This window comes from Protobothrops mucrosquamatus, unplaced genomic scaffold, assembly GCF_001527695.2.
Source record: "Protobothrops mucrosquamatus isolate PMUCROS unplaced genomic scaffold, P.Mucros_1.0 scaffold2567, whole genome shotgun sequence".
Lineage (NCBI taxonomy): Eukaryota > Metazoa > Chordata > Lepidosauria > Squamata > Viperidae > Protobothrops > Protobothrops mucrosquamatus.
In genome coordinates, this window is record NW_015388625.1 from 38,808 (window position 1) to 51,491 (window position 12,684).

The 12,684-nt window shown below is 43.5% G+C and overlaps 1 protein-coding gene across 1 annotated transcript in view; it reads right to left on the reverse strand.

Moving 5' to 3' along the window:
• The window catches only part of LOC107295913 (ras-related protein Rab-6B), a 43,493-nt gene extending 31,139 nt beyond the window's left edge, over nt 1-12,354 (reverse strand). The window contains exon 1 of the mRNA XM_015825248.1: nt 12,191-12,354. Coding sequence (XP_015680734.1) covers nt 12,191-12,260 — 70 coding nt within the window. The 5' untranslated portion in view covers nt 12,261-12,354. The remainder of the gene's footprint in view (nt 1-12,190) is intronic.
• Nucleotides 12,355-12,684: the final 330 nt, after the last annotated feature.

The window sequence follows — 12,684 nt, forward strand, 5'->3', positions numbered from 1 at the left end:
TGCCAATCTTTATCTTGGAGGGGTTTTTTTTGTCTTTTCCCACAAGTCATTAAGCTGCTTCAGTGTCCCAGGGTTCTTACACAGGCTTTTATGATGATGTTGAACTACTCCCCTAGATTTCTGCAGTTTTATATTACAAACATAAACATGAGATGAAGAAGCAAGGGCAGGGATAGGTGTTGAGTACCACTGGAGGCCAATTTTGATTCCCCCTTCTTGGTCAGTTGCAGCTGATTAGCACATTCTGAGTTCCTGCTACAGTTACCGTACAGTGAGAAAAAGTCTTGGGTGACTACAAGATTGTCTCTGAGTACTTCTGACATTCCAGCTCAATGCAGGAAGAGAGAAAATGGAATGGCTAGGAACAAGGATCTTAGATGCAGATACTTGGTGTACCCTTTACATCTCATCAGTTCTATAAATATTCTAAATTCAAAATTATTATTTGGATGGAAAAGCAGAAGTTATCAAGTATCTTAATAGCACCATTGAAGGATATTTATATGCTACTAAGATAGATACTTCCAATTTATATTCATACCATTAGAAGTCCTTGGGATCTTTTGCTATCAGCAGTGTTCCAGAAAGCACTCTAATTTCATTTTTTCCCTCTAAGGTTGTACCGGTTTGAAAATATTGCTCTGAGTTCACCTGAGAACTTAGATTAAAATATCAATGCATAAGCAGATGACACTTAACTAGCCCCTTCTCGCTGCATATGCCACAAATCTTTTGGAGCCAATAACAGTGCAAATGAGAGCTAATAATCAGAAGCTCAACAAGATGAGCATGATTTGAGACTTGCAAAACACGTTGACTTATTCAGAATAGGATGCCATTCATCAAGGATTAGTTTCATGACTTAAAGATGCTCTTAAATATTAAATTTATTTCTTTAAATTGAAATCTTTTTTTTATTATACTAGCTGAAGTAGTTTTATAGCTATATTGTTTCATTTACTGATTGATCTTGTAAAGTGCTCCGCAAATGCCTTGGTGCCCAAAGAACTGAATAGTAAATTATTACATTAATTTGTATATCATTCAGAGCATATACATGTAAGGTGAAATAACAAAGAAAATGTTATAGATGTTCATAAAATTGTTAAAATACAGAGCAAGACCATTAGGATGAAATGCTTAGTATCTTTTGGTAACAAATGGTTTTTCCCATGTCATACCTAAAATTCCTACCGCCGATTAATTCTGTGGTCCTCAACTTGAAAATATGCACCATTAACAGTACAGGTTTTCTATGCAACTACACTTGTAGTTTGAATTCTTAGAATAGTCTTTCGGAGGTTCATGGAAAAGGGATTATGCAGATGAGCTGTATCCTATTTAGCACCCTCCAGAAATTATGGGCAATGTGAAGTTGGGGAAAATGTTTTAAACTTCTCTCCCAAAGATCTTTCTTCTGTTTAGAAATCTTAAATATGATTCTTTCCAATAAAAAACAACTATTTCTGCTACATTTAATTGGTGGGCTAAAATTGGATACATTGAATACATTTTACAGTTCTTATTAGGTCTCAGTTGGGTATTCATGTTAATGAAAAAAATACACCTTTTTGTAATTTAGTTGCATTCTATTTATTTTTATACTCTGGATGGAACTACTTTCTCTGACCTACTGTCCTGCAGCTTTATTGGACTAAAATGCACATCATTTCCCAGCCAGGAATCACAGTTGCAGGGAAGATTAAGAAGGCTAAATGTTTCTCCACTCCAGAACTGGAACATTTATCTATGTGTGGGCCTGGCCATATTGAGAGAGGTTAATATCAAGAGAAGAATCTTTCAAGAACACTCACTATTACCATTACTATGTGTTATTGCACTGGCAGCAACACCATCCACCCTATCCCAAGTCCTTGGGAAGGATTCGATCAGTGGACAAAAATGCCAAATCTGGTCTAAACATCTGGGTTAGTGTGTGACCCACCATTATAATTGTATTGGCTGATCACACAGTTAGCCAGATTATTCTGGACCGTGTTTGGAGTGGATTTAATGGTATTAGAAGTACCATCACAGGATTTAAGCTTTTCAAAGTAAAGTTACCTTTTGCATTTGACTTATGGTGAATTTCTCAGTGCTGATGGTGTTCAGATGGTGCTCCTATCATTTTGGGATAGCACTCAAAGTGCCCATTACTATTGATATCATCTTTGCTTTATTTTTCTACTGTCATTCTACTTCTATTTTCAGGTCTTTATATTTTGTGATTTTCTCCAGTTTTTTTCTCTTCAGTTCTGGTTATGTTGCTTCATTGCACAGTCAGCCAGATGTCCAGATTGGATGTTATTATCATTATATTATTTATTTATTAATATTATTAATTTAGGAAATAGCAAAACCATTTTCTCAATGGAATATCTACATTTTTGTCCTAAGCGTTGAGTACCAAAGATTATAAGGAGCAGGGAAATAAAAGATTCAGTCAGGAAGGAAGAAAGAATTTGGGCATTATGTGAAAGCATTAATAACAACAACAACAACAACAACAACCCCCTGCTCAGGCAGGAAACCCTATACCCGTGGTGGCGCACCTATGGCACGTGTGCCACAGGTGGCACTCAGAGCCCTCTCTGTGGGCACTCGCGCCGTTGCCCCAGTCCTAAGCCTTCAGTTGGGTTTTATAAAACCATTTCGCTTTAGGCCTCCGCCGCCATGTGCAAAAAAAAAAGGTTCAATCAATCAATTTCAACTTCTTGCCGGGAAAAAAAGATCTCGCAAAGTTGGAATTGATTGATTGAACTTTTTAGTCCCACCCAGTCTGCCGTTACCACCGCAGCCACGCCCACCCAATGGGCCACGCTCACCCAATGGGCCACGCCCACCCAGCACCCAATGATACATAAGTGGGTTTTGGGTTGTAGTTTGGGCACTCGGTCTCTAAAAGGTTCGCCATCACTGCCCTATACCATTTCAGACACATGAAAGAGTTAAACCATAAACTGACTACTGAGAAAACAGCAGATGACAAGAGCTATGAAGGGAAACACAGAACTCATGAGAGATAAGCAGTGGTACTGCCAAACATCCTGATGCATAATTAAAGCCCATCCCGATGTCTTATGGAGTGGAAAACACTCTTCCCATGTCTGCTCTCTCAATTAGTCATGCTTGGGCAGCAAAAGCATCTGTCACAATGAACAGGACTCCTGGGATGGGAGGGTTACTCAGACACACATTGGCAAGGGTGCAACACCAACAATCCCATTTCCATGGTAGCACAGAATCTGGGGCAAAGAGCCGGCATCACCTCTGGCTGCTTACTCTGGCTGCTTCCACAAGTAGCTGTTCTCCATGCAGTGGGTTGGAACAAATAACATTCAAGTATATGTGCAATTCATAGCAAACTGTGCATCTCTCCTCATTATACCAGCCAGCATTGCAGCCTATTTAGCTGCACTTCTACTCCATCACAGTGGGGGAGAAACTCTTCCATTCGTTTTGTGTAAGCCATTGGCCTTTGGAAAAGTGTGATCCTGACAGCAGGTACACAGATATGTACAGAATGCTGCTACTCAGTTGCCAGGCAACTAGCAGTAAAGTGAGCAAAAAAGCGTGAGAGGTCAGGGGGAGCCCTGCCGATTGGTGATGAGCTTCAGGCCACTTCCCTAACATATGGGCAAAAACACCCAATTAACGTGTGATTCAGGCATGAAAATGCTTGGAGATAAATCTCACCAGCCTCAAATAGGACTCATTCCTATGCAAGACAACAAGGTATTACTGTATAACCTACTGCAACACATTCATACTTAGTAAGGAGAAAGATATATTGAGCACCATGGGACCTTAAACAGTATAAATATGTACAGAACACATGCTTAATTCTCCTCCTGAAACTATTGAATGGGAGTAAAATACTGAACTACATTCAGTCCACGAAAATGTGATTTTTCTCAATTAATAACTCCGGAAACTTTGTAAGATTTGCCCAGGGGTATCCTGCTAATAATGTTAGTAAGGGCTTCTTCAGTCATAGAGAACTGGATGGGGAAGAAATGAGAGGTCTTACATAGTAATCTGAAAAAAGAAAGACACCCCGTTTTTCTTGAAAAACACTTCCATGGTTGGGTAGTTGTAAGGACCCACATCAGCTAACCACCCAAGAAAGCAGAACTCTTGAAACAGGCATTGTCTCAAAAGGAAACTTTTATTAGGGGCTAGTGCAGTGGTTCTCAACCTTTTTAATGCCGCGACCCCCAACCGGTCGTAAGTCGAGGACTAAACCGGTCGTAAGTCGAGGACTAAACCGGTCATAAGTAGAGGACTAAACCAGTTGTAAGTCGAGGACTACCCAACCGGTCGTAAGTCGAGGACTACCCAACCGGTCGTAAGTCGAGGACTTTCCCTGCCCGGGAACGCCGCGCATGCGTGGTTCCACCCCCTGCGCCGGCTGAGGCATAGCTGGCAAGCAGCAGAGACAGAGCAGGCCGACCACCAGCTGGCCCAGCCCAAGGGAGGTAAGTCACCCGCCGGAAAAGGGGAAAAAAATGGCGGACAGCCTTGCTTGGCGACCCCTGTGAAATGGTCGATCGACCCCAAATGGGGTCGTGACCCATAGGTTGAGAACCGCTGGGCTAGTGACAGTAGGGAAGTCAAGGCAAGATCTGGGGAAAATCTCGCTTAAAAATGTATAGTTAAACCAGCAAAATTCCTCCTCCCACCAAAATCATAATGTCCATTTGAAATCCAGCCATCCACAGGTGGCATGATGTGCGGGTAACTGGCACAGTTGGCGCACATCTCAAGATCTTCTCCAGTTTCGTTTCTCTGTAACCGTCTCCCTGATAAGGGAGACACATTCCTCTCTCAAGTGGATAGAGGCAGGGGAGGAACAGCAGAAAGCGAAAGTTATCACAAGCCAAAGCAAATGTTTCCTCTCCCCCCCCCCCAGCATAATGGCAGGCCCCAAAACAAAAGCACAAGAGTATATATGCAAGGAAAACAATAAGGATTTGGGGACCTGACAGTATTAGAAAGATAATCCTTTGGATAGTTCTGGGAAAGATAAACTGTAAAGTGGGGTTTTTTTTGTTGCAACAATAGGAAATGGTTTGCTATTCCCCCTCCCCCCCAGATGTTCTTTGAACTTTCCAGCTTATCTATAACTGTGAGATTTCCTGCTGTATCCTCATCCAAGGACAACCAGGTCTGACACTGCTTTATTTTTTTTTCAGATCAGCAAAGTTCACCATTTCCTGTGGACCTCAATCTACAGTGGCATTTGTAGAACTTTCAGTAAGATTTCATGTGTGGACTACAACTCTCAGAAATCCCTAGCCAGCATGCTATCTGGGGAATTGTGGGTTTTGAAGTCCCCACATCTTAAAGTTCACAAGGTTGAGAAATACTGCATTAATATATATTGCTTTAATTAATATTCAGTTAAGTTCCCAAAATGATTCATATTATAGATGAACTAATTAGTGTTCTGCACCAAGTTTTTCCTAAGAACTGAAAAGAATGATTTCTCCTCCTTAAATTCATCCTTATAAGAAAAAAAGTTTAAACAAAATGATTTGCTGAGCTTCCAAATACATGATCTAAAAGATACTTTATTTGCAACAACCCATTGAACAAGATACCACTATTGCAGAAAAAAAAAGCAAAATCTTAATATGCATGAAAATTCAGAATCTGCACTGCTCACATTATTATAAACAGAATGACAAACAAAAAAGAATTTGGTATGGATATAGCTACTACATAAATACAAGAAATAAAAACAAGAGGATGGCAAAATGTTTTCTGCTTTATGCCAAATCAGTTGGTTCAATTCAAACCCAGGCCTACTGAAATAGGGTGTTTAAAGTAGTCCTATGTCTTTGCCTTGGGAGCTGATTCAAAAGTGACGTTTTTTAAATTTTATTTAACAATGTCTGATAACCATGTCCATTTGCCATCTAATCTAGTACAAACAACTTTTTAGGTGAATAGGGTGGCTACCTAAGTGAACAGTGCCTGATGATTTTTAAATATCTAGCTACTTGGATAAAACTCCCAGCAAATCCCATATTGGTAGAGAAGACAATAAAGTTGATAGAACACAGTAGGAAGAGACACTGGCAACCGACTTCAGTATTTCTACCAAGAAAACTACCCAGCTATTCCCATGTAGTCATCAGCATCTGAACTTAAAGAAGACATTGTGTTTTTAAGAGAGGACATAAGCTATCTATTCAGACAAAGTGGATAAAAAAGAATAATATAAAAATACAGGCCTGCCAGTTTTTTAAAGAGGAAAAAACTGGATTATGAAGTAAAAAAAAAACCTATCTTTGCGGTCCATTGGTAATCCTATGTTAGGAATAGAATAGAATAGAATAGAATAGAATAGAATAGAATAGAATAGAATAGAAGCTGGAAGGGACCTTGGAGGTCTTCTAGTCCAGCCCCCTGCTTAAGCAGGAGAACCTATACCATCTCAGACAAGTGACTGTCTAGCCCAGGGGTAGGCAACCTTGGCTCTTTTATGACTCGTGGATTTCAACTCAGGAATTCTGGGAGTTGAAGTTCAAGAGTCACAAAAGAGCCAAGGTTGTCTACCCCTGGTCTAGCCTCTTCTTAAAAATCTCCAGTGATGGAGCGCCCACAACTTCTGGAGGCAAGCTGCTCCACTGGTTAATTGTCCTCACTGTCAGGAAGTTTCTCCTTAATTCTAGGTTGCTTCTCTCTTTGATCAGTTTCCAACCATTGTTTCTTGTCCTGCCCTCTGGTGCTTTGGTGAATAACGTGACTCCCTCTTCTTTGTGGCAGCCTCTCAAATACTGGAATACTGCTATCATGTCTCCCCTATTTCTTCTTTTCTTTAGAATAGCCAAACCCAAGTCCTGCAGCCATTCTTCATATGTTTTAGTCTCCAGGCCTTTGATCATCTTAGTTGCTCTTCTCTGAATTTTTTCCAAACTCTCAACATCTTTTTTGTGATATGGTGACCAAAATTGGCTGCAGTATTCCAGGTGTGGTCTTACTAGGGTTTTATAAAGCAGTACTAATACCTCGCGTGATCTTGATTCTATGCCTCTGTTTATACAACCCAGGATTGTATTGGTTGCACATTGCTGGCTCATGGTTAAGTGATGGTCCACTACGACTCCAAGGTCCCACTCACAGTTACTGTTTTTAAGCCAAATCTTGCCCAATCTGTACTTGTACCTTTGATTTTTCCTGCCTAAATGTAAAACTTTGCTTTACATTGAAACTCATTTTGTTGGATAGAGCCTTTGTTCAAGTTTGTCAAGATCTTTTTGGATCCTGAGTTTGTCTTCTAGGGTGTTGGCTACTCCTGCCAGTTTGGTGTCATCTGCAAATATGATGAGTTCCCCTTCAATTCTCTTATTTAAGTCATTGATGAAGATATTGAATAGTACTGACCAAAAGGTACCATTTCAGCTTCACTAAAACTTTCATTATCCCCAATGGCCACAAATAACCAGGCCACTATTTCTTTACTAGACCCATTTTTCAGCTATATAACTATATTTTAATTTTTCATTCACTTAATTGCTTCCTCTCTAGCCCAACTAAATAGCTGCAATGTGTGGGCTCATGCCACGGAGTCCTACAGGTTCTTCCAAGCCTGCTTTTGTTCCTAAGGATGCAGCTTGGGTTTGTTTTTTGGGTTTGTTTTGTTTTTGCTGGGGCCTTAGTCTACCATGTTACAGAAAAAGGAAACTAGGAATAATGCTTAAAAACAAAGAAGCATGTTCTTTTATTGGATTATTTTCCCCAATTAATACTCAGAGCATGTATTTCTCTATCACTGCAATTGTCTATCTGTCTTAAGAACTGAAACAAAACTAAGAGGCCATCTCCCTCCACTTTTAGGCTCAGACAGCAATCCATGCCAACAACTAATTTTTTTCCCATGGTTCAAGAATATACAGTAGAGAAGGAATCCAAAGCGTGACACGATCAGGGGAGATAAGTGAAAAAGAGGAAATATATCAAAGCTATTAATTTAGGGGTTTTGTCCTGAGGATATGGAGGAATGGCAAACACGGATAAATCAAATATTTTTTGTTCAACATAAAGCCATTTAATTCTTTGAAATATAGCAGCCTATCTGATGCATGGGTACAGGCAGCCAACCAAGGTCATTTGACTTACCCTCTTCTGCTCTAGCACAATTTTGAATGTAACATTTTCAAAATGTAATTAACATTCCTTCTGTCTCTGAGCAGGGACAGCTCAAAGCATTTTGCTGCTCAAGGCAGAGTGACAAAGGCGACCTCAGTGTTCTGCAGATGAACAATATCCAAGAAGAAAAACCCAACGCACCTCTCCCCACCAGGCAGTAGATGCTAATAGTTGTGCTAATAATTATCTTTCATGACGTGTTTTGTGGCGGTATGAATTATCTTTTGTATAGTGCAGGGGTAGGCAACCTTGGCTCTTTTATGACTCGTGGACTTCAACTCCCAGAATTCCTTAGCCCTGGAATAGTGTGATGCCTTCAGCAGTTGCCACAAAATGTCTCCTGATGGGGCTGGTCCTGAAGAAAAGAGGTACTTGCTGAGCCCCACATCAGCAAATCCCCCTCACAAAACCCTCCTACTGTTTACGTAGCCAATATAAGTCCTATTCTTTTCCTAATTTTGGAATTTTTTAAAAAAATGGAATGCAAAAATGCTTTATCAAACTGTGAACAAGATGGATTCAAGATGATTCAAGGTGTCTCCAACCTCCTCTAAATTCTGGCACGTCAGGTCCCTGAATTGCCAAACTATACTTCCATGCGAGTTGGAATAAATTTGGCAAATAGCCAAGAATGGACTATGGCTAGCATCATATTGTAGCCATCACAACCAATAGCTACATCAGGTTGTAGATATTGTAAGTTGTGGACACTAAAGTCTAGTGTTTCTCTCGGTCTAATGTTCCTACTGCAAGCTATGTTTTAAAACATTATGGTTTGGCCTGAAGGTATATGAGTTGGCTATACAACAGAAAGCAGCCACTTAAATACTATTCTTTCCATTTTCAACACATTGCCTTCAGTGGAACTTAAGATGGCTGCTCACTAAGCCCATTATTGTGCTTTCAATAGCATCAGAAGTTTGGCAAGGAAGAGGACATCTCCCAGAAAAACTGAGGAAGTTCACTTGAGTAATTTTGTCCAGGCAGCTAGTAAAAGCAATAAGAAACAGACACAAAAGATGTAAGAGACCTGTTTTAGATGATTAGTTGAAGAATCATTTGAAAGAAAAAGTAATGCTGTAAAGACTGTTGCATTTCTTAGAGCTCTGCACTCTCTAGGCCACAGGTGTCAAACTCGCCATGTCACGTGATGTGATGCGACATATCGCGATTCTTTTTGCATTGCCAGCAATGGGGTGGGCGCGGCTTCGATGTGATGAAACCGGCCCGTGGGCTGGCAGTTTGACACCCCTGCTCTAGGCTCAGGTTCCCAAGTTGATTTGGAACACATGGAGTGTCATTGTAGCACCTGTCTCCAATTTCTTCAAACATCGTACATTTTGGAGGAATCCTATGGGAGTTTCAAATACTGGAGCAACTAGAGTACAAATGAGAAATCCTCAGAATTGTGGTCCAGACACCATTTAGGAAGTTCCAGGCTAGAGAAACTACTCTGGGATATGGATTTGAATGCACTGGAAACAGCTCCTGAAAATGACATTTATCATTTATCAAAGCTTCCTTATGAAGAAAGGGGATCTCTGGTCTAAAATATAGAAGTGGCTTGGTTAATGGACTTGATTTCTGTGCTAAATTTTAAAGAGGAAGTATATCCCAAGAGGATGGGCCCATAGATTGACCTACTGCTCTTCAAAGTGATTATCCATGCTTCCTCCCTTTAGTGTTTTTTTAATTGTTATGATGTAGATATTATCAAATGGATACCTAATTTCAAGAAAGAGAAAACATGATGGGTCTCAAGAGTCTTTGAAATCATGTGCTCCATATTCCATAAATGCAGAAACTAGTTTGTGGTTTTTCAGCAGTGGGACAAAGAGGCGACATACTGGAGCCAGAGACAAAAGTAACAGAAAATTTTGTGCAATAATTATTGCACAGAAAATTATCTGTGCAATAATTCAAATTGCACAGATAGAAGGCTCCAGGTTCAATCCCAGTACTCCTAAGTATTACAGAGGCTGGATAAACATCCATTAAATATCTGCCAGATCAATGGTACCAGACCAGATGCACCAATGGTCTGAATCAGAGGCAAGGACTGCATTGCACTAAGTCATAGTTTGTTAAATTAACAACTGGTTGTGTTCACCCACTTTAAGACATAAATCATGACTTACTGACCTCAATGACTTTAGCCAAGCACATCAAATCACAGGTTTATTTGTGCAACATTTACCTAAAATGTGTTTAGAATTTGTCAGTGTGGTTTGCGAAGCCAGCCAAGATAGATTGTAGCTTAATTATTCAAACTAAGATTTAATGCAGGTATGTATAAGTTACATTCAGGCTAAGGCTAAGCCTGATGTAGAAATCCAACCATTATAACAGACCTGGGCATTTTATGGCCCTCAGGCCACATCCAGCCCTTTGGCTGTTTGTGTCCAGCTCACATGGATTGCCTTCATTTTGAAGGTGACTATTTTTTTTTTCAGTTTACATATGAGCATGACTTGTATGCCTCTGCAACTTCACAGCCCTATTAGTTCAGGCCTATACAACAGTACCAGGTTCTCATGTGGGGCCCTTGGGAAAATTAACTGCCCAGCACTGCATTATAAGCAGTTTCCCATTTCTTCTATAGGTCTTAATAAGTCTTCTCTGGAGCATCCTGCTGGAAAACACGATGCAGGTGTCTTTGTGGGCCAGTCTAGCTGGGCTGTACTCTTTTACTCCCTTTATGCAATACATGTAATGAAAACCAGCTTAGAGAAAACACTTGCTAGGCCGCGCACAATGTCTCTCAACCTTGACAATTTTAAGGCATGTGGACTTCAACTCCCAGAATTCCACAGCCAGCAACGCTGGCTGTGGAATTCTGGGAGTTGAAGTCCACATGCCTTAAAATTGTCAAGGTTGAGAAACACTGTGCTAGGCTCTACCGTTTTATAGCTCGCCCGTACCTTGAGGCAAGCCTTCAAGCCTGGCCCAAGTTAAGCCCTGCAGGCTGCAACAGCTGCCCTTTCCCCTTCCGCCGCGAAGCGGACTCCGCAGGCAGAGGCCATGGGAGGAAAGGTGTCTGGCCTCTCTAATTCCTCCAAATCCAGGGAAGGGACGATGCGGGGGCGCGGGGGGGGGCAGGTTAAGCGCGGTGTAGGCCTGAGACGGAACGCCCGGAGCTCCCCTCCCTCGCGGCGAAGACAACCCAGGAAGTTCTCTATCTGGTCGCAGATGGGTGGGGGGGGCGGGGGCCGAGACTTGACCAGCGGCAGGGTGTGTCCTCTCCCGTCTCTCGCTTCCTGCTTTATTTGCGCAAACCTTTCCCAAAGGAGCAGCAACCGACTAGCCGAGCGGGGAGGAGGGAGGGGAGAGCGGGAAATCCCCTGGTTACGGTGCCACCTGGGGAGGGGGGTGTAGAAGACCCGAGAACCACCCGAAAGGCGAAAATCAAAAATAAATATAAATAAAAACGGAATTGTCTACCTGCACCCGTTGCCGCCCCATCTCTTTTGCAGGAGATCACATGAACGACAGGTTTGCCTGTTAAGAGATCTCTTTTGCAGGAGATCTCCATGAACGGCAGGTTTGCCTGTTAGCCATCGCCCCCGGAGAGGTCCTACAAAGCCGACGGGGAGGCTGCCTGTTTTTTCAAAGGCGAAGCGACCGGTCGGAACCCCACACCCACACTTCGATCTTTCCCCGTTTCTCCTGGGCGAGCAGCCCGGCCTCCAAACTCCCCGGATGCTCTTTCCCGGGCAGAAGCGACGCTGCAGCCCACCCGACAGCACAGGGTAGCCAGAGGAAGGGGGCGAAGCGGCGCCCCAGCGACGGTAGAGCTGCCGCAATAGAGTCGGCCAGAACCTGGCTCGTCCTCCCCCGCCTGGCAGGAGACCGGTCGGGGACAGCGCGCCCACGAGCGCAGGGCTAGAGCAGCAGCCGGGCGCATCCAGGCACCTGCCGCAGCAAGCCGGGGGGCACCGCGCGCCAACGCTCCCTTCGCAGCGGCTACTTTGCAGGAGGCGACCCGGGTGGGGGAGCGGGGGAATAAGGCGAGAAAGCGCGCCCGGCCACTTACCGCTTTGCTCCCCTAGGAAGACCAGTTTAAATTTTCTAAGTGGGTTCCCGAAATCGCCTCCCGTGGACATGATGCGCCTGGCTCGGCAGAGGGCTGCGCCGGGAGGAAAGCGAGGGGCAGGGCGGGGAGAAGCAGCGTCTGCGGACTGGCTCCTTGGCTCAGGGCGACCCTAGCGCTCCCCTGCCCTCGCCACCAGCGGAGGGAGGCTACGACCTCTACAGGGGAGCCGCCAGAGCGGGGCACAGGCTGCGGGTGACGGGCAAGGACGCGAGTCCGCACCGGAGGAGTGCTGCGGGAGATGCTGGAGCGAGCGCGCTGCTCTCGGCCGCCTGCTGCCGCTGCTGCTGCTCCTGGATGCCGCCTGCCACCCGCTCGCCTCCCTCCCCAGTCCGCGGCGCCTGCGCTCTGGCCCTATCCCGGCCAGCCTGATGTCATGCTGGAGCGCCAGCAGTCCAATGCGGTGCTGCAGGAGAGGGGTGTGCTTGTGCATATAC